The sequence below is a fragment of the Toxorhynchites rutilus genome, chromosome 2 (genome assembly GCF_029784135.1).
Source record: "Toxorhynchites rutilus septentrionalis strain SRP chromosome 2, ASM2978413v1, whole genome shotgun sequence".
In the NCBI taxonomy this organism is placed as follows: Eukaryota; Metazoa; Arthropoda; class Insecta; order Diptera; family Culicidae; genus Toxorhynchites; species Toxorhynchites rutilus.
In genome coordinates, this window is record NC_073745.1 from 5041847 (window position 1) to 5064818 (window position 22972).

Sequence of the window (22972 nt, forward strand, 5' to 3'; positions counted from 1 at the left end):
GACAGTTTTATCATTTAAATTAGAAGCACACCATCCTACGAGAATATTCTGAGATGGTGGAGTGTTGGAATTGACCTATCTGGTCATGGGAACCATTTGAAATTTCAAGAAATTCACGAAAATGGACAAGTCCTAAGGCTAATATTTTTCGGAGGCGATAGAATGTCAATTTTATCATTTGAATTAGAAGCATACTATCCTCCGAGAATATTCTGAGATGGTGGAATGTTGGAATTGACCCATCTGGTCATGGGAACCATTTTAAATTTCAAGAAATTTACGATAATGGACAAGTCCTAAGGCTAATATTTTTCGGAGGCGATAGAATGTCAATTTTATCATTTGAATTAGAAGCATACCATCCTCCGAGAATATTCTGAGATGGTGGAATGTTGGAATTGACCCATCTGGTCATGGGAACCATTTTAAATTTCAAGAAATTTACGATAATGGACAAGTCCTAAGGCTAATATTTTTTGGAGGCGATAGAATGTCGATTTTATCATTTGAATTAGAAGCATACTATCCTCCGAGAATATTCTGAGATGGTGGAGTGTTGGAATTGACCCATCTGATCATGGGAACCATTTTAAATTTCAAGAAATTTACGATAATGGACAAGTCCTAAGGCTAATATTTTTTGGAGGCGATAGAATGTCGATTTTATCATTTGAATTAGAAGCATACCATCCTACGAGAATATTCTGAGATGGTGGAATGTTGGAATTGACCCATCTGGTCATGGGAACCATTTAAAATTTCAAGAAATTTACGATAATGGACAAGTCCTAAGGCTAATATTTTTTGGAGGCGATAGAATGTCAATTTTATCATTTGAATTAGAAGCATACTATCCTCCGAAAATATTTTGAGATGGTGGAGTGTTGGAATTGACCTATCTGATCATAGGAACCATTTAAAATTTAAAAAAAAATCCACGCGAATGGTTGAGGTTTATGGCAACTATTTTTTGTAGCCGATGGAATGACAATTTTTTCATTTTTGACTTAGACGACAGGATTCTATCTCGTTTCTGAAAGGACTCAAACTGGACAAATAAAAATACTTCAAGTTAAAAGGTAATATAAAAATTTATTGATGAGACTTAAAAATTATATCATTTTAATTTTCGAACATATTTCACATTGTTTTGTAGATGGAATTTTTAGCACCATATTTGGGGCGCATCTACTGCAACACCTCCGTCCACATGATTGACATGACAAAATTAGTGATTTCAAGCTGCTGCAGTATAAACAAATTTTTATTACTGCTGTATTTAGGAGTTTTATTTTGATTTGTTTCCTCTCAGAATCCATGTTTCCTAGCCCGGTCAACGGTTTCTTCAAAAGGAAGTTTTGTGCATATTTAGCTACATATACACCACAGTTGTAGTCGTCGTTTTGCTTGTCGTGCGCAATATTTTTCGAGCCGCTTTGCCAATTGGTTGAATCAAATGGTTGATTTTTAAGTCTCCGAATAGAGCTTACTGCCTTCAAAAATTCTTCTTGTACGTCCTTCAAATATGGGGATGCTGTTTCGAGAGGATCTAAATAAAAAGTTTCTCTATTCATAAAATCAGCAATGAAGAGAACCCAATGGTTCCCTCTTCCAACTTGCTTGGTGGGTGCTTGCCCAGCTCTAACATTCAAAGGAACCACCCATACTCCCGATGTATTGGTTAGAACTGGTAAAACATAATCTCGTTTCCTATCCAATACTTCTTTTAGTTGAGTTGTATCAAACAAGTTTCTCGACATGTAAGTTGATACCAATTTTACGCTTTCGACCTCACATTCTTTTATGGCCACTGCAATTATCGCATCTAAGGTTTCTCCATCCATATATGTATGTGCATCGAGCGTTTGAAGCATTTCTGAGCTTACAATCATACTACTTACTCCTATGCTCTCATATTCTGAAGGAAACTCACCGAAATACCATTTGGTGGTAACTGGAAATTCAAATCCTTTGTCAATGAAATGATGAATAGAGGACAGATTACAGGTAGTTTCTAAATCTTCTTCTAATGATCTTTTTCTGTTGTTATCACTGTTTTCCTTTGAATCTGGGTGCTTCTGTGTTGATTGTTCAAGTTGTGTGTTTAAGCTGTTAGTTTCCTGCTTCTTTTTCTTCTTGAACAAGTGGGTTGAAGCATCTTTTTGAAAGTATGGACTATGCCATTCGTCCTCTATGTCTTCTACGTTTCCGACAAATCTGTCATATTCTGCGATTCTATCATCTTGACGTTTTTTAGCATTACTTATTCCTTTATCAGTAGCGTATATATCTTCAATGTCAAAGTCGGAAAAGTGGAACAGAGATTCAATATACGATTGTAGTTTTCGAAGAAAATGTGTTATTCTTTCGTAGAGCTGACCTTTCATAACATTGTGTTTCAATGTTCGGAAGAAGCTTTCAACCCTTGCGTTTGAAATAGTATCCGGATTCGAGTCAATTTGAGATACTATTATATTTGACCACAAACAAACCACAGGCATGTATTTTTTCAAGGCGACATCTTCCAAGAATCCTTTGAAATACAGTGGGTTCTGTGATCCTTGGCTGAGATCATCTATTTGTTTTAATGTTGTTTCAAATGTTTCTTTTAACAACGCATAAAAAGGCGATCCCAAGAAGATTTTGTCCTCATCTTTTTTTAGAATTTCTGGTTCACCGATGCCAGTATAATCAAATTTACCAGCGCTTTCTGAATCGAAGCTTGTTCTATCATTAATTTTTGCATCTAGTTCTTTTAGTGATGTCTCAAGCATTCGGTTCTCATTTGCAGATCCAAAAATGCATGTCATAATGATAAACAGATCGATTAAGTCCACTAAGTTTGTAGCACGTACAGCCAATCGCATACAGTCCATGAACTTATGTTTTATGTTGATTGGAGCAGATTTCAAGTCCTTAGAAACTACATTCATGAAATGACTGTAGCATAAATGAATGATAGTGAAATTGAGATTGAGTTCTCTTATGCAAACTTTATAACAATCTCGGATATACTCTGGTAGTGTATGGTGTTGATTATTAAGAGCCCGTATCAATCCACCAATCAGTGACCAGCTCCAATCAACACTAACAATTCTCGCTATTTTATTCAATTTATTCATAGAGCTGCCTGACTCGTACGAAGCACGAAATATATTCAACCAATTGTGGAAGTCTACTGTTTTTTGGCTTTCAGTCACAAAGGTTGTTACGGGTACACTAAAATTTGACCGGTAATTGTATGCGACCAAAACATATATTTGAACACGCTTCTCAGCTTTTGAATATCGTACAACCGATCCAGTACCATCCATGTAGAAAATAGGACTGTAAGTCTTGTTTTTTCTCAGCTCTTTGAACATTTTTGTATTAAAACAAATTACACCAAAGGGCTTTCTAAACACATTTTTGATATAAGATCCGTTATCCTCAGACATTTTTATCAAATCTTGAAAATCATCAATATCCCTGTTAAGCTTCGATTTAGCTTCACTGCTAATTTTTTTCAATACATTTTTGCTGACAATGTCTACCTTCTCGAATGGTTCCCTTTTTTTCTTTTCGTTGATCAACTTAGTTCGTAATTCAAGTGGTTTTTGGAGCTGCAGTTTTTTCATATTTATGTTTCTTTTTACTCCTTTGCAATATGCCGCTTTCAGGTTTTCCCCGTGTATCAGGGTCATAGCGACATTAACATAGACATCGACTTTATATATGTTATCACCATCCGTAACAGAAACAATTTTGAAACGATAAGATCTGCAGGTCTTGTGAGCGCAGACACCATAAAATAGCCAGCCAGATTTGTTGCAATTATGAGAATTTATATTGATTATACAATAGATATTGAATTCTTCATATTTGATTTTTAACAAATCTTCTAAGGCCACTATAAAAGGCCTTCTATGCTTTTGTTGCTTATATTTAGCATCGCCAACCTTGGTTTTGCTTTGCATTATATTATGTTGATCATAATGTTTACACATTTCAATGTTCTTCTTGTTGATGTAAAAAGAACACTCGTAAATTGAAGCACCACTATAAAGTCTTTTTGTGGCAGTTGCCCCACATTCCGCAACCTTGACATTGTATTTGATCCTGTTACTGTTGCCTTTTTCTTTTATCTCTTTTCGTAGGTTTTCAAAGTCCGTTGTATTGAACACAAGTTCAGTTACATCTACATCACTGCTATAAGTAGTATCTTGTGATTTGGTCGATCCTTCAAGATCATTGGTATCAAATGAAACAATCGAGTCTTGCATGTCGTTCGTTGATCTCTCTTGCATTTGACTTACTGATGTTTCAAAAATGCGACATTCAATTTCTGGAGCATTAAGTTCCATTCCTTTCTTACATACTTTTGCAGGAAACTCGACGGATAATGATTTTATTTCGACACGCGATAAATCTGTTCCTTTCAATAAAAATCCGAATGGAGGTTGCTGAAGAATAATACATATTAATACATGAATAATTAATTGGAAATGTCATCTTACTTCGTTATCTTTTCCCGTATTATCAACGCCGTCAAAAGTAGTACTTTGAGAGTCGGCCAATTCCTCGAAATCGTTTGTGTCAAATGATACAAATGATAATGTTCTTGTTTCGACACGTGAAGGAGATGAGTTTGTTTCGGACATATGATCTGTTTTATTTAATAAAAGCTGCTAAATAACAACTAAACATACATGAATTAATAAATAGAAATGTCATCTTACTTCATGAACTCCAACGCAGTCTTGTGGCAAGCAGGCACTTTCATTCTCAAAAGAACATTCTTTGAAATTATCGATCTATAAAAATTTGAAGTTACTGTATGGCGTGACTATTTCAAAGCAATTTGATATTTTACACTTACGTTATGACTTTCAGCGGCAATTGAATGTTCAATATTCTGCGGAAATGATTTCACATTGAAAATTTCAAAATAGTTTTATTAATTTCAGGAAGCTTATAACAATTATAAGGGTTCTCACCTTTCGTTCTGCACGATACTTCTTATATGTTGGATTACAAGCGAAGTTATTCCTAACTTTTTTTAAGTTAGGTGCGCATTTTTCGTTTAATCCCATTTCTACAAGAATTTCTTTCAGATTCTTAGAATTCAATTCGAATAGCTCATCCAACTCTTCTCTAGCGATCAAATCATTCGCTGCATCCCAACAATTCTGCAAAGTAATCTCAGGAGCAAACCGTTTTACGGATTTTCGATGTTTCATTAGAAGGCTTTTGATTACCTTCATACTAGGATAGTTCGTTTTATCTAATCCCATACGCTCCAAAATTACTTGCATGTTCTTAAAATTTAACTTGAAATCATATTCTAGGCACTTGGTTGAAATTAAACTGTTAACCGCTTCTAAACACATCTCTAAATTAATTTTATAAGAGGATGCCATCTTCACAGTACACATTTCTCAATCCTTATAGTACTCCGGTTGGAAAGGGTCTGACTAAATTTACTGTAGGAAAAAACGACACTAGTTTTCAAAGTCCAAATTTTCACTATAACTTTCTCTAATGGTTTCTAAATACACGTGGTGAATAAAAACTTATAAAGATGGATCATATGCTGCTCTGCTACTTTTATACTCCCTGAAATTGGTGGGGTGTTTGTCCTGTCGGCTTCGCTCGGTTAGCTCGGGTGATATTAGTTTGTTGTGTTGATACTGCTTTCATCTCACTTTCGCACGTCTCTCGGTGATGCGATTGAATGAAAAGGATAGAAATTGTTTCGGCTGGTGTACGGAAAATTAGTGTTCCAAACGAAATGGATCGTCGTGGAATGGATCATGTTCTGCTCTGGTGGGGTATTTGTCCTGTCGGCTTCGCTCGGATAGCTCGGGTGATATTCGTTTGTTGTGTTGATACTGCTTTCATCTCACTTTCGCACGTCTCTGGGTGATGCAATGGAATGACAGGTCATGTCGCAACACGTATGCGCTCGCTCCGCGTGGCGCAAACAGTAGATATTATCGTCTATTACTGCTATTAATCACCTAATATTATTCTATACACTAACTTAACGAACCAAAAAAATAAACACCCTTATTCTTGTTTTCGAACGAACACAAAACGTTCGAAAGAATGCCTCATTCGTATCCTTGGTTTCGTACGAAAGAAATCTATCCGTTCGAACATTCGAACATCGTTCGTTCGAACGAATTGCCCTATCCTCGTTTTCGTACGAAAGTGTTTTTTCATCGGTCAGTCAAACGACACTTTTGAGTAGCGAATCAGATGAAGCGTAGAAGAAAATTTAATCGATGTTTACGTTTTTGTGGTTTATTCAGACGCATAAAATACTCAAATTGATTTTCTCTAATGTTTATTTTAATTAGGGTGGGAAATTTCTATAGAAGCAGATAAAAAATATATAGACATGATTTCTTGATCTGTCGATATTTTCAATTTCGCTGCCGGAGAAAATCGTTTGGTCGTCGAGGATTAAATGAATTGCTGCTCGTTTGTGTTGAACAGGTGAACAATAATGGCTTGAGAGTTTTTAACCTGTCCTCAATTACCATCGCCAAGGTTCGAGCCATACAAATTAATAGTTTAGTTAAACGTTTTGTTTCTGAAAAAAATAATACGTGAAAATTGATGATAATTACTTAGTAGAATATCGACATGCTGAAATTTAAACTGCTTAGCCGGATGATTTTCAATTTTTATCCGTTGAATCCATTCCACGTACCGTGTTTCATCCCTTTTGATTATGAAATGATATTCCTGGTCGACATCTCTTCTTATAATAGGAAACAACGGAAATTATGTGACTGTTGGATTTCGCGTTATGATCATAGGCTTTAGTATCACTAACGCAAATTTCTCCATATTTTCATACCAATTCGTTCAACTTTTCAGACCCATTTATCATTGGGTTCTGGTGGAAACATTCAGAAGCTCTTTTAATAATACATTTAAAGAACATGTAGCAATAGTTTCTATTCATGTTTTTAAAAAGTGAACTCAGGGGTATGAATGCCACACAGAAAAAAGCGCAATTTTTATTATGAATTAATTTTGTCGTAATAAAATTTTTACTGAAGTCATAGATTAATACAAACTGAACCTACCTCAATTTCCATGCATTCGTCGGATTCCAGCTGTATTCCACTTTCAATATCATCACAACTCATCGCAATCGTTTCATTGCCGAACGAAAATTCGCCACGGCGCAACTCCGCCACCGAATATTTTCATTACGATTCGGCGCTAGAGTACGTGCTCCCGTGGCCGAGTGGTTAGCGTCCCACACTATCATGCCGGGGGTTCGGGTTCGATTCCCGTTCTGGTCGGGGGATTTTTCGTGAAAGAAAATTCTTCCGGCTTGCACTGTGGTCACGCGTATTCTAGAGCTTGCCCCTCCAGAGTACATTCAAGGCGTGTTATTCGGCATAGAAATCTCAACCAAGCACTACTAATAAAAATGACGCAAGTAATGCTGCGTTGAGAAGGCAAAAGTTTCACTGGAACGGTAGTGCCATCCAAGAAGAAGAAGAAGCTAGAGTACACAACTTCACTTTGGTGACTTAAGATAATAGCGCTGACTTAGTATTTTTTTTATTTTGCGCTTTTTTATGTCGAAATATTTTTCAGTGTTGATCTTAACGCCTACAGAAAATGTATAGCAGACCAGGAGACAGACACTTCTGTCGTCAAAAATTTCGGCGGTCGACGCCATATTTGAAAATGTCGACGCCGGTTTTTTTCAACAAGAAAAATGGGGCCAACGGCGACCGCCGCTAGCTTATTTTTCTAGTTGACTCGATCGGCTACGGATGTTTTTAGTTCATTCAAGTCTGTTCAGAAGATCGGGACTATCCTGTACCGCCTAGTATGGAAACGACCCCGTGTTAACACTAGATTTACCAGCTATTTATATATACCTATTTCTACCAGCACCAGTCAAAATGACTGGTGTATAAGAAAAAATGAATATTGTGGTTCCAGTCTGTACTATTACTTATCAAATGGCGAAAATAAGTTGAACAATATTAATTGTGATAGATAAATGGACTAATAGACATTGTCAAATAACAAAACACTTAATTGTTTACAGTTTGTTGCTCACAATAGATTTTGCAGTGTATACACTTTCTACATAGACTTTTTTTGCATTTATTGCAAATATTTGTAGTCTTATTGTTATTAAAATATTCTATTTGACACCATTTGCGTACAGAAACAGTGCCATTTGTAGTTGGTATATCAGCTTCGTGTGGTATTTGCCTTGAAGTCTGATATTCTGAAGCAAGTTCTTTTGCTAATTGAAACAGAAAGTCTTCTCGTGAGATATTTTCTCCTGTTATGTTTTGTTCAATATCCAGCTATTTCTTCCGGCTGAAACTAAATTATTGAAAAACAGTTGAAGTGGTCACCTTCTGGAACCTGATTTCCATTCGATCAGTGACATCGACGCCAAAATATGTCTGGTTGCCAATAGAAGCGCGTATCGTTCCAAGCAACGAAGTATTTTGAGATCTTAATTTTAACGCCAAAGGAATACTTGTAAAAAATATCAGTTTTACGCTCCTTCATGGTATACGGTTCAAGAAATTTCATTACGACAAATTTGCATAGGGGGATTGATGCATTTCGAGTCTCGCTTTTTCCTAAATAAGGAAAGCCATTTATCACATATTTCGTCTCTACATCAGACGCCAATTAGAATTTTATGCTAAATTTATGGGGTTTGTTTGGAAAATACTGAGTAAATCTGCATCTGGCCTCCGATGGAAAAAGTTGCTTATCCCCGGTAATATAAGTTCATCCCCTGTTTGAAGCTATTTCCTTCGTACGCCCCACGCGCGCACAATATTGCAAGAGATGCCTTCAATTTTTCTTGTGTAATTGTCCACTTTTTTCCAAAACTCGAGAGGCTTCTAACTCTGTACAAATTCGTATATGTTCCAAAATATGGTTATCAATCAGTAATTGGAACGCACTACTTAGATTCCCGTTCATAATATTTCTTTCAGCATGTGCTGTTGGACCGTGTACATCTTTGAAATTACTATGAACTAGTAATCTACCAGCAACACCTCCTTCTTCAATTCTCGTTCAAATAGTTCCGTCTAAAGCAATTTCAGTTTGCTGATTTGGTACGCTTGATTGGAATTTTTACGCAACCACTGTCGCTTGGCTCATCTATATTGTCATCATCAGGAATTTCCTCATCACTACTCTCGATAATAGCACTGTTATCATCACTTCCTTGAGAATCAATTTTTCTATCTAACAAATCATCGCCGCTGTCGTATAATTCACTTTCCACATCTGAACATTCCAGAGGTATGCTGGTTGCATTTTCTAAATATGCAGAACATTTTCAGGGGCTGACAATTGCTGTCAAAATATGTTGAAATTAAAACGCTCTCATACATTTATTCATAGAAACATGCACCAGTCAGTTTGACTGGTACTGGTTTAAATGTCAATAACAAAAAAATATATTTGTTAGTAATAAATATTAAGTAACATTAAGTTTATAAAATGTTTTTTCTACTTATAGCTACAAAAGTCATAACATCATTTCGGAAAGCAAATGTAATATGTCGTAGGAATTTTAAATTGAAATTGCACGACCAGTCAAAATGACTGGTCTGGTAAATCTAGTGTTAAATAAGTTGCAAGTGGTTGCTCACGGAAGTTACGAAGGCTAAATTCGCGTTCAGTGGATTCAGTAGTAGATGTATATGTATGACAGAAGTGGAGAAAAAGGAATGAAAATGAACAATCGATCATTACCAGAAGTGATGACAACGCGGTTAGATCCAGGAAAAAATCAATACAGTTTTTTTTTATATAATTACGCCTAATTGATCTACTGATTGTAGGACGTATTCTATTCATTTAAAGTGAATACTCACGGGAAAAAGTATGGCGAAATAAGATTTAAATTAATAACAATTTGCAGAACAAGATATTTTTCTCTAGGCTCAATCTGAGAGGAGAACTTGAATTCCATTACTCAGTGGGTTAGGTATTACCTCTGACTACCAAGGAGTCGCAAAGAAAACCCTATTGTAAGATTTATATCACTTGAAAGCATACGTTTACTTATAATAAAAATACTTCAGCTTCAAGTCGTCTGAACGAGACTGATCTGAGGAGGTTTCTTATTCAGAAAATCGGAACAAAGTCGAATGATTAATATCACTCGATAATAGTCGATTTCAACTTTTTTTTCGTAAATTTAAGCCGGGAGTCTCGAGTCATGGTTAAGAAGTGTTCTCGATGCATCGATTTCGCGAACTGAAAATTAATATCGACTAGCATTTCCGAAAATACTAGACTATCCCATGTTGTAGGTTGCTCAACCGATCAAAAATTCGTTTCCTCATATATTTTCTCAAATATTCTTAATTTTTTAAGCACTTTTTTGTGAGAATATGATGAGATTTTACAATAAAACATGAAACAATATTTTGGAATGGGTTAATCACGTTTTGGAATCGGCGCCTATCCGGCTCGACTAAGAAAATCTAGAACTGGACTATAATATTGATCGGCTAAATTTTAGAGAAACTTAGTTTATTCGACCCAAAAAATTATTTTCTTTTTGAATATTTTTTCATTGACCGATGTAATATTTGGTCCAGAGATGTAAGCTGATTTACATTTAAGCCGCGATTCATTAGCCATCGAAGCAAATTAATTGGTCGACTTAAGCTGACTTTCTTGTTATGAACGATCAATTTTTGAAGCCGCCATTCAAATTCAAAAACGATTATTTTAGCAGTAGATGCCGGTTTGATGACTAATGGAAAGACTCGTGTGTCTAATTAAAATGAAAAAAATGTCATTCCATCGCCTCCAAAAAATATCAGCCTTAGGACTTGTCCATTTTTGTGAATTTCTTGAAATTTCAAATGGTTCCCATGACCAGATGAGTCAATTCCAACACTCCACCATCTCAAAATATTCTCATAGGATGGTATGCTTCTAATTCAAATGATAAAATCGAAATTCTATCGCCTCCAAAAAATATTAGCCTTAGGACTTGTTCATTGTCGTAAATTTCTTGAAATTTAAAATGGTTCCCATGACCAGATGGGTCAATTCCAACACTCCACCATCTCAGAATATTCTCGTAGGATGGTATGCTTCTAATTCAAATGATAAAATCGACATTCTATCGCCTCCAAAAAATATTAGCCTTAGGACTTGTTCATTGTCGTAAATTTCTTGAAATTTAAAATGGTTCCCATGACCAGATGGGTCAATTCCAACACTCCACCATCTCAGAATATTCTCGTAGGATGGTATGCTTCTAATTCAAATGATAAAATCGACATTCTATCGCCTCCAAAAAATATTAGCCTTAGGACTTGTCCATTATCGTAAATTTCTTGAAATTTAAAATGGTTCCCATGACCAGATGGGTCAATTCCAACACTCCACCATCTCAAAATATTCTCGGAGGATAGTATGCTTCTAATTCAAATGATAAAATTGACATTCTATCGCCTCCGAAAAATATTAGCCTTAGGACTTGTCCATTATCGTAAATTTCTTGAAATTTAAAATGGTTCCCATGACCAGATGGGTCAATTCCAACACTCCACCATCTCAGAATATTCTCGTAGGATGGTATGCTTCTAATTCAAATGATAAAATCGACATTCTATCGCCTCCAAAAAATATTAGCTTTAGGACTTGTCCATTATCGTAAATTTCTTGAAATTTCAAATGGTTCCCATGACCAGATGGGTCAATTCCAACACTCCACCATCTCAGAATATTCTCGTAGGATGGTATGCTTCTAATTCAAATGATAAAATCGACATTCTATCGCCTCCAAAAAATATTAGCCTTAGGACTTGTCCATTTTCGTGAATTTCTTGAAATTTCAAATTATTCCCATGACCAGATGGGTCAATTCCAACACTCCACCATCTCAGAATATTCTCGTAGGATGGTATGCTTCTAATTCAAATGATAAAATCGACATTCTATCGCCTCCAAAAAATATTAGCCTTAGGACTTGTCCATTATCGTAAATTTCTTGAAATTTCAAATGGTTCCCATGACCAGATGGGTCAATTCCAACACTCCATCATCTCAGAATATTCTCGGAGGATGGTATGCTTCTAATTCAAATGATAAAATCGACATTCTATCGCCTCCAAAAAATATTAGCTTTAGGACTTGTCCATTATCGTAAATTTCTTGAAATTTCAAATGGTTCCCATGACCAGATGGGTCAATTCCAACATTCCACCATCTCAGAATATTCTCGGAGGATAGTATGCTTCTAATTCAAATGATAAAATTGACATTCTATCGCCTCCGAAAAATATTAGCCTTAGGACTTGTCCATTTTCGTGAATTTCTTGAAATTTCAAATGGTTCCCATGACCAGATAGGTCAATTCCAACACTCCACCATTTCAGAATATTCTCGTAGGATGGTGTGCTTCTAATTTAAATGATAAAACTGTCTTATCATCGGCTACAAAAAATGTCAGTTGTAATTAAAAGTTATTGGTATCTTTTTATTGGTATCTTCACCCACATAGAGATACCCCCGACTAGCATGAATCGAAAACTTCACCTTCTCCTTTTTATACTATAAAGGATTTAAACTTAAAAAGTTCATTCGTCTCTAGTGTCTGCACGATTTTCCCAGGTTCCCAAGTTTAGGAGACCGTGTTAAGGAAACATATTTTAATTTGCACAAAGGCAAGCGAGTACAAAAGTACTCGAAGCTTGCATTTATTTGCAGAGCCGATTTTCCCCAGACATTTTGGTTTTGAAGTCTGTGTTAAGCAAACACATTTCAGTCGGAACAAGAGTGCCACTGACTTGCATGAATTTACAATGCCAATTTCCTCAGACACCTTGGTTCTGAAGTCTGTGTTGGGGAAACACATTACAATCGGAACAAAAATTCCCCCGACTTTCATGTATTTGCAATGTCGATTCCCCCACGCTACATGGATTTGAACTCTGTGTTAGGGAAACACATTTCAGTCGGACCAAAAATGCCCCCGACTTACATGTATTTGGAATGCCAATTTCCATCACGCTCCTTGGATTTAAAGTCTGTGTTAGGGAAACACATTTCAGTCGGAACAAAAATACCCCCGACTTTCATGTATTTGCAATGCTGATTTACCCAAGGCTGCTTGGGTTTGATGGCTGTGTTAGGGAAATCGTAGATCGGGCCAATCAAAATGAGGCAGTTATGCCGTTTAGATAACGCTTAAAATTTTACAGTTATTCAATTGTTTATCTAATGAAAAATAACATTTTATTGATTGCGATAGAAGCGTAGAAATATTCCCTATCAATTGATGCAAACATCTTTCCGATCCAGTAAGAAATGTTCGAGTTATAAGCATACAGAATCTTTCATTTTTTCCTGCATGTTCTGTGTTTAGGTTTTCATTTTACCCCCCATATACTCCGGTTAGACGTAGTCCCACGTCAAAAGGCTCAAAATAATTAATTATGTGAAGAATTGTTCGAAAAAATTGACACAAAACATAAATCATTTGTTGATTTTGCTAGATTTTTAATTGAGTCTCCACTCAGATTGGCTTCATTTGAAGCGATAACTCTCTTCCAACGAACGAGCCAAGCATCAATATAAGGGTGTGTCACATCAAATTGCATCACGGAAAAAAAGCTGTAGAAATTCGCCCAGTAGACCGATCCTTTTGAAAATTTTAGACAGTAAAATAAAAACTATTAAACAACTTTTGGCATTTTCTTTTTATTCATACTTCGATCCCAAGCCCGTATGCTCGCACCTTCCTCTTTACCCCGTCCATAAGGTTCTGTACAACGTCAGGTTCTAGTTTTTTTGACGTAGGATTACGTCTTTCGGGAACATATTGGGGTACAAATTGAAAACCGAAAATCGAGCACATCGTGAAAATTGTCCAATTTCAAACGCTTATTGCTCAGTCATTTCATGATGGATTGATGAGATATTTGCGTTAATCAATTTCGGCACTCCATAACAATTTTTTACATTGAATCGAATAATATATGTCATGGAACTAACTAACGAATAATTAGAAAATCTCAACCCCTATCCTAACGTAAATACCCACTTCTGATTGGTCGAAATTGACGACACATGCGGCGGCTCATGTACTTACAATTATTGGTCAGTTATTTCCTGGTGGATTTACGAGATAATTGCATCAATCGATCTGAGCACTCCATAACAATCCATCACAATTGTTAAAATTATATATCATATGAAACTAACTAGCAAACAATCAAAAAAAATTTCAAACGGAAATACCTCGTTCTGATTGGTCGAAATTGAATATACGGAGAAATCGGCACATCAAAGTAGAGGGAACTTTTGCTCCCACCAAAGTGTATTCCCTAACAGAGACATCAAAACCAAGCTGCCTGGGGGAAATCGGCATGCATCGGAATACATGAAAGTAGGGGGGCTTTTGTTGTGAATACCCTCGTGGTCGATAGTTTAACTAACGACGCGCACAAATGGATAGTGCTTATTGTAACTAGCGTGGGCATTCCTGATTGCATACTTGCTGGCGAATTAGTAGGGAGCGATGAATGAGTGTTTTTTTTTATGTTCGTTCCAATAAGAATCTTTCGATGGATTAAGGTGAAGGTGGAAGCTAGCCATTGTAGTAGTATAGGTAAACCCTCGTGTAAAAATGGGGTAATAGTGTTTGTGAGAGAAGAGCAAAGCACACGTAAATAGATCAATTCACTTATCAGACTGTGTGGCGCTTCATTGACACGAGTCTTTGAATACATTTGAAAAAAAAAAACAAATAATTCAATACTAAAGTAAAATGTATGAACGATATGTTCCGATGAACAATTGCAAATATAAATATATATATAGAAGGTGCATTTGCATATGATTCTGATTATACGCGAGCGTAACATGAGCAAATGTATAACACATGCGAATTGGGGCACTTTTGGTATTAACAAGTTCTTCCGCATAGTAACTCGATGTTGATAATTCCTTAATATTTTCATTCGTTGATCGTATTGTTTTCACATATTCACGTTGGAAAGCCTTAACCCTTCTCTTCGTTGGCCGAGGCATTTAGATTGAATGTAATACTTTTCCGTTTACTGTTTTTGAAAGCATAGGCAGCCGTGGCAGTGTTCCGAGCTCTGCAATACAATTTTCTTACCCAATGTTAAAGTTGCTAAAACTTACATTATAGACCCATTAAACGTAAAAATAATAATTGTATTGATATCAACACAATTTTATTCTATTGATTTTCATGACATGGGACGCTATGACTCCGGAATAACATTTTATTGAGTGGTTTTATAGCTGTTTCGATGATGTTGTTTGGCATCAGTGTCGAAAAAATAACGATGCTTCCACCAATACAAACAAAACCATTGCAGAAGATTGAAAAACGAAAATTTAACTTTCAGAGCACTTGCTCGAGTTTTCCGACGTTCTTCACTATACGGTGCGAAAGCAGATGAAAATTTAATATCTTGTGAGTAATCGATTAGAGTTTGGTTGATATTACTTGATGGGAAGTGTGCGAAAACGATCATTTTCTTCACACTGTTTCGCAAAATTATTGATTTTCGGGCGAGAGGTGAGGGAGGGAGATGAAAGAAATGAGCGCCATTGTGGCAGCCATTTGTGGCTAGCTTCCACCTTCACCTTAATTGAAGAATGATATTTCAATGAACTGAATGGAACCTATGTGTGATAGAATATAAATAAACTTTAAATTTGGAACTTTTATGTAGGTAGCTTCGTGAAAGTTCATATCAATGACCGATATTATTGTCCAATTGAAATTCGCATTGAGGCATGTAGCATCGTGTTCCGTTGGGTTTAAAGCGAAAATTTCAAATATATTTTCAATATAATAAAACAACACTTTTGACGTGGGACTACGTCTAACCGGAATATTGGGGAAATCGGCATTGTAAATACATGGAAGTAGGGGGATTTTAGTTCTCACCGATATATATTCCCTAACACAGACTTCAAAACCAAGCAGCGTTGGAGAAATCGGCATTGCAAATACATGAAAGTAGGGGGTATTTTTGCTCCGACTGAAATGTGTTTCCCTAACACAGACTTCTAATCCATGGAGCGTGTGGAAATTGGCAAGGTGTCTGGAGAAATCGGCTTTGCAAATAAATGCAAAATGCGAGCACTTTTATACTCGCTTGCCTTTGTACAGTCTAGAATATGTTTCCTTAACACGGTCTTCTAGACTTAAGAACCTGGGAAAATCGTGCAGATACTAGAGACGGATGAACATTCAAGTTTAAAGCATATGTAATATAAAAAGTAGAAATTGAAGTTGTTGATTCATGCAAGCCGGGGATACTTCTGCACCCGCATGTTTTGTTTTGCACTCCAAAAAGCGTTCTCCTAACACGGATTACAAAAGCGGTTACGAACACAACGCTTTGGCTCGGTTATTCAAGGTTGCATTGAAGGATATGCCCTCATATCCTCTACTCACTGAATTTCTACGCATGATGATTAGGCAAAATGTTGATAACCGTTTGCTGGGATAACTGGGATATTGATTTAACAATATGCGTTCGACGTACATGTCAAAATCGAAACTGGGTCCCTGAAGCTCATCAAATCCAGCAAATTCGCGATTCGAGAAGTACGTAAACTTGAGAGATGCAAACTTCAGAGGGAAATGTAAAATAAAATAATCGTTTGATAATTCTTCCGTTCCACATTCTTTGTGTGGACACCAACTGGACAACATCGTTGCTGGACGAGCTGGACGGCGAGGGATCGAGTGCCTTTCTCAAGGCAAGAGGGTGGAGGTGGTAGCGCTGGAGTAGAGTAGAGTAGAGTTTTCAAAGGGCCTTTCTCAATGCTAGAGACGAGTGAACTGCAAAAGTTCAAAGTCTCTATAATACAAGACCTTCCTTCCTTCTTCCGTTCATATTTTTTGTCCTAGGAATCATACCAAACGTAAAAGGACTGTCATTAAATTTAAATGTAGCGGAGAACATAATCTATCACAATGTATGAATTGACCTTACATGGCATTTATTCAGTTTTTTTACTCACACAACAATTAAATTGAATTCAGTTGAATTCGGAAATTGTTTCATTCAATCAAAAACTCAATCAATACAAACAAATGATTGCTAAACTAAGGAAGTTCCACGTCAACCTTGCGGTTATATCATAGCTATAACCCACCCATTTTATTTTTTTCTGGTGAGAAAACTTGATAATTGTGTTCGATAATGATAATTATCTTATATTACATTGATGAGTTTTTTCTTTATTTCATCCATACATAACACAGGAGCCATCTCGTCCAGGGCCACAGAGCGCGGCTTTCATCATATCTCATTCCACTTATGCATCTCCTATCGTGATACGCACCATCAAATGACTAATCACCATCTTTCTATCATTATCACTCGGTTATGGACATTGGTGGAGTGAACCAAGAATACCTAACAACCAGACAAAACGGCCACCAAGAGATTAACAATGTAATTCTTCAAACATATCCAAAATCAGCATGATGTAACAGATAACCCAACGGAATCCTACGTCAACTTTGCGGTCGTGTCTCGGACACAACCCTCCTGTGACTTTTTTTTAACAGAAATCCATTTTCTCTTGAAGTCCGCCTCCGATTTGACAACTTTTGGGTTCTTCCGGAGGGCCTGCTTCATAATCGCCCAATATTTCTCTATTGGGCGAAGCTCCGGCGCGTTGGGCGGGTTCATTTCCTTTGGCACGAAGGTGACCCCGTTGGCTTCGTACCACTCCAACACGTCCTTTGAATAGTGGCACGGAGCGAGATCCGGCCAGAAGATGGTCGGGCCCTCGTGCTGCTTCAATAGTGGTAGTAAGCGCTTCTGTAGGCACTCCTTTAGGTAAACCTGCCCGTTTACCGTGCCGGTCATCACGAAGGGGGCGCTCCGCTTTCCGCTAGAGCAGATCGCTTGCCACACCATGTGCTTTTTGGCAAACTTGGATAGTTTCTGCTTGCGAATCTCCTCCGGAACGCTGAATTTGTCCTCTGCGGAGAAGAACAACAGGCCCGGCAGCTGACGAAAGTCCGCTTTGACGTAGGTTTCGTCGTCCATTACCAGGCAATGCGGCTTCGTCAGCATTTCGGTGTACAGCTTCCGGGCTCGCGTCTTCCCCACCATGTTTTCCCTTTCGTCGCGGTTAGGAGCCTTCTGAACCTTGTATGTACGCAGGCCCTCCCGCTGCTTGGTCCGCTGGACGAATGAACTTGACAAATTCAGCTTATTGGCGACATCCCGGACCGAACTTCTCGGATCACGTCTAAACTGCTTAACTACGCGCTTGTGATCTTTTTCACTGACGGAGCATCCATTTTTGCCGTTCTTCACCTTCCGGTCGATGGTTAGGTTCTCGAAGTATCGTTTTAGTACTCTGCTGACCGTGGATTGGACGATTCCCAGCATCTTACCGATGTCCCAATGTGACAACTTCGGATTCTCGAAATGAGTGCACAGGATTAATTCACGACGCTCTTTTTCGTTCGACATTTCTCCAAATTTAAGAAAAATTGACAGTGAAGCATGGCCAACGTGATCTATACACTCTTTATCTGATTATAAGCGAAAGCTGAAGATATAATTCCTAAACATTAAATTTCTACAGCGTTTTTTCCGTGATGCAATTTGATGTGACACACCCTTTACTCTTCTTGAAGACACATTAGCTCGAAGTCCTTCAGCGAACCTGTCCGGGTCCGTTCAAGTAGGTTAAAATGGGTTCCTCGAAGTGGAGGCACGTGGCATTTATGTTTGGAGAGGCGTCACGAAAAAAAAAAGTTACACGAAGATCAAATTTGGCGTTCGATGCTATGCTTGACGTGTATTTTCCAAAAATGGTGACATCTTTGTGGCATCAATTTCAAAGTGTTGACCTTGTTTCAAAAGATGCTCGGTCTTCGAAGTCACTAATAGAAAAAAATACTTGGAAGAGAGAGAGTTACAATCCTATGTTTTCTGGCAGAATATATATCATATCGTTAGAGACATGTTGTGAAAAAAAAACCAAATAGTAGAGAGGACAACACACAGCTAGCTTCACTAGCTACCGAGCCTCGTTTTATTAGAATAGTAATTCCTTAGGTCCATAACTTACGGTCGTTCACGGACGTTAATCTAACAGATAACGATCAAAAACCCGTACCGTGCCAAACACCTATTGGGACATCTCCGTTTCTTTTTCCCCAACCCAAAAGCCTTGGATCCTCTAGAAAGCACACTGACGTAATCCTTCTTCGCCTGCCAAAGAACGGTCATTTATTAGTATTCGTTGGGACTATTCTTTCCCACACATTCCTGCGACAGATATCGTAGAACGGAAGGACGACAGCTTCAATGACATAAGACTCAGAAGTAGAAAAAAGTTCCAAGTTTCCCCTCTCTCAGAATCATCATGCATTTGGATCAAGTATGCATCTGATTCACCGCAAGCAGCCGAGAAGTGGGGCGTACCTTTGGTGTAATTCCCATTTTCAGTACACTCTTCATAGTAAAATCTATCACTGGAGGAGCTATTACGATGCCCGTTAGCCAATACTAGAGACCCCACGCATTCACACACCGACAAACTGTGTTCCGTCCACCCCGCGTCCAACTATCGCACTAATCCCACCCACAGTGTGGTGCTGCCGCTCTTTGAGCTCTTTGAAGGGAAAAAAAGAACGTGTCACACGCGAACGTTTTTTATGGGGGGGGGAGATGAGGTGGTATAGCTGGCAAAGAAAATCGACAGGAGAGCTCCCGAATGGAATAATAGGTGGATGGGGCGAAACTATTGTGGCGGCAGAGTCCGCGGAGAAAATCGATTTTTCAATAATTATGTAAAATCTGCACTATGTGTGTTCCTCTTCTGGTTGTTTGCTGGGTGGGCGGCGGAACAACGACGACGAACGAGTAAGCGAGAGAACAGTGGAGAGCGCTCTACTCTACTGACTGGCGGCGGCTGAGCACAAGAGAATGGGGACACAGAACTGACTGACACACTTGAGAAAGCAACCATCTCCTTCGACAGCCTTCAGCGAATCCATCGGACCACCGTTTAGGAGCTAAGGATGAGTGCTTGAAGGTTTTCCTCCAAGAAGTAGTTTGCAAGTGGATTACTAAGTGCTTACCTTGGTATCTGCTGACCTGGAGCTGAGTAAGCGTGGAACTGTGTTTCTGTTTTTTCACTGTGTTCTAATCCATTAACGGAGCAGAGGAGAAAGATGCTGGTCCTATTTTTCCTCGGTCGATTTTCCGCTCACTGCTACTGCTGCCTCCTTCTTGTACGCGAGATACGCGTGTGTATTTCCCAACCAACAGCTCTCACGGCTTTGGGGCTCTCAGTTTTTAACGCTCTCTCTCGGGTGCTCTATTTTTCGAGGATTCATAAACTTTCTCTCAGACCACATTGGTTTGATCCTTTCCTTGTGGCGGAATCACTCAAAACTTTTCCTCTTCTTGTCCGGTTGCTGCTGCTGCTACTGATGCTGCTGTTGTTGTTGTTGGCATTCCACAATAGTCCAAACCAATTAGCCACCATTTGGGGCTTCATTGATTCAAAAATGAACCATTCACCAGGCAGTTCAAGATTGTCTTTTTCGTACCATCAGAGCAAAAAATGTGACGAATATTTTTGTATTTGAACGGCGAAAGACACACACGCAGTCACCCAGAAGTGATGTGAGTGTAGAAATCAGGAGCGCATCCAATGTCGACCGATGTGAGGGAAAATTCACTCTGCAGAAGATGTTGGGAGAGTGAAAATATAACAACTTATTACATAATTTTCTTCGAAATCAACCACGGACACAGACACTATGGTTTTTCAACGTTTTTCTTATGCTTTATCTTGCTTCTTCCCTGATGTTTTTCATTTGGTCGGATAATTCATTTAGTTTTAACACTGTTGGGGCTCTCTAATCACTCATGCACCGATGACAATTGCAGGCAACAAGAAACTAAAATCCTAGAAAGCAAATGAAAAAAAAAAGATCACAATACGAACGATTTCCAACTTTTCACTGGCAAATATCCATCATTTAACGGAAGCCCAAAATAGGCACACGCATTGTTAACACAGGTGGACTTTTTTCCGAGTGAAAATTTTCCCAACCGCGTAACAATTGAACTAAAATGCGTTAAAAAAAAAGAATCTCAGTACTATATCACACATCAACAGTCGCGGGTCCGGCCAGTATATTCCAAGCAGCCAAACGAGAGCTCTAAGGGGAGTTTTTCGTTTTTTTCCTCCTAAAGGGGAACGTGAGCCATTAACTCATTTATTGATCACTGAAAAAATGCATACACACATGCAGAAGTGTCAATGGAGAAGTAGGAGAAAAAACACTTTACACACAATTTTCCTCAACGCGGCACTGGACAGTAACCACAATTGCTAGCACCGAAAGTGACCCGGAACAGTTCTCAGTAGGCCTATTAGTTTGCGTACGGAACAGCACTTTTTTCAAGCGTTTTACTTTCTTTCTGAAAAAATTTGTCAGCACCACCACCAGGTCGAGAAAGGAGAAAATATTTTCCTCCTCGTACGCTCAATGCCAATGGACAGAACTCGACTGCGAATGGTTTTCCTTTTTTCTCGTACTCTACCAGTAGCTGGTGGAAAATTTGATCTCCTGCACTCTCCACCTCTCCCAAATTTTCCGGCTCTCGCTGACTCTCACTCGCTCGATGGCGCTCGCGGAAAATCCTTACTGAAATAAAATGAAAAACCATCTCATCCTATTTTCTCCCTTTTCCGTGCGATAGTTTCTTCTCCCACACTGTTTACATATTGTTCTTCCACTCCCAACACACAAGCGAGCGAAATGTCAAAATGACAACATGCTTTACGTCAAAGCCACACAGCTACCCGCGTGTTGATTTCTACTTCTCTCCTGCACAGTGTAGTGTGAGTCTCTTTTGTTTTTATCGCCGCCACGGGCGAGACTGTAACGGATATAGTATTCCTATTCTATTTTTGCGCTTTGGTTTTTTCAACCACCGAATCAGAAACTCGAACGAATAAAAAAAAAGTTAAAATACCACTTTCTCGCGGAAATTACCCACACATTACGCTGAACACTGAACAGCACAAACATTCAGCTGAAATTCTTGCACACCTTTTCTCCGATAATTGACCGTTGTGCCGCTCGGCATCCGAGAATGCACTTACACACCTGCAAGCGAAATTTAGTGCGATAAGTTTAGAAATTCCACTGTTCCGCTATGATGGAAGGAAAAAAAAGCAGACTTACCAAAGCACGGCACAATCGTTAGAAAAAAAAAGAAAGATCGCCTAAGCTACTTCGATGGATTCGACACAAAATTCACGAATAAAACGTTTCGACAACAAGGAATCAAGTCGACAGCAAAACAGCAAAGTACTGCTGCTGGAATCAAACGCGTGAGGTTGATTTCGCCAAAGAGTGTTACCAAATTCAGCACCAATCGCGATAACAAACCAGCATCTTCTTCACCACACACAGCTACCGAACTCTTGTGCAAAGCCTAATATTAAATAAGTACACGCCACGCCGAGCGAACGGAATACAATGACGTCTGGTGCCGTCGGTCATGCAAAATTCAGTGCGACGGCCGCTTTTGGTTTTCCAATTGGAAAAATGTGAGAGCACGAAGATGAGGTGGAAGAAGAAGACGTACTGACAGATTTTTTTTTATGAAGCGGGCACTCATGAGCAGTGGTGCCAGATGTTGTTTCATGTTTACACTTTTCCAAATCTTGGGATTTTGGATTATGTCATTCCAGTACAAGTTCGCTTATTGGGTAATTAATTAATTGCATTTGCTAATTGAGGAGTATCGTCAAGTGTTTGTTTTGCCTTTGCTTTCATTCGTTAAAGCAACACGTGCTGTGAGCAGCTGCATCGTGAGCTTCATTAGTACTGCCGTTTTACTCTCGCGAAACCAAAGTTATACAGAAGATTAAAGACCGATTTAGACGATGCCAGTCAGCG

General features: G+C 38.3%; 2 protein-coding genes across 28 annotated transcripts in view; both read right to left on the reverse strand.

The window, feature by feature from the left end:
• LOC129766172 (plasma membrane calcium-transporting ATPase 1) overlaps positions 1–22586 on the reverse strand; it is a 208624-nt gene extending 186038 nt beyond the window's left edge. For 7 of the 24 annotated variants that reach the window (XM_055766670.1, XM_055766641.1, XM_055766672.1 and 4 more), the window contains exons 1-3: positions 22253–22585; positions 22065–22174; positions 20129–20964 (exon numbers count right to left, since the gene is read on the reverse strand). The gene's annotated coding sequence lies outside the window, so the exon portion shown is untranslated. Of the gene's footprint in view, positions 1–20128; positions 20965–21345; positions 21579–22040; positions 22175–22248 lie in introns of those variants that run through there. The other 17 variants (XM_055766668.1, XM_055766665.1, XM_055766667.1 and 14 more) reach the window with 15 other exon arrangements.
• LOC129766174 (uncharacterized) lies at positions 880–10933 on the reverse strand. Of its 4 annotated transcripts, none has more exons than XM_055766676.1 (4): positions 4859–10933; positions 4719–4793; positions 4497–4664; positions 880–4442 (listed from the first exon to the last, which is right to left on the reverse strand). In XM_055766676.1, the coding sequence occupies exons 3-4, from the start codon at positions 4638–4640 to the stop codon at positions 1113–1115; spliced, it is 3474 nt and encodes a 1157-aa protein (XP_055622651.1). In that variant the 5' UTR covers positions 4641–4664; positions 4719–4793; positions 4859–10933; the 3' UTR covers positions 880–1112. The 4 variants fall into 4 exon arrangements, with proteins under 4 accessions (XP_055622651.1, XP_055622650.1, XP_055622649.1 ...); XM_055766675.1 differs by having other exon boundaries at positions 4497–4667; XM_055766674.1 differs by having other exon boundaries at positions 4719–10933.
• Positions 22587–22972: the final 386 nt, after the last annotated feature.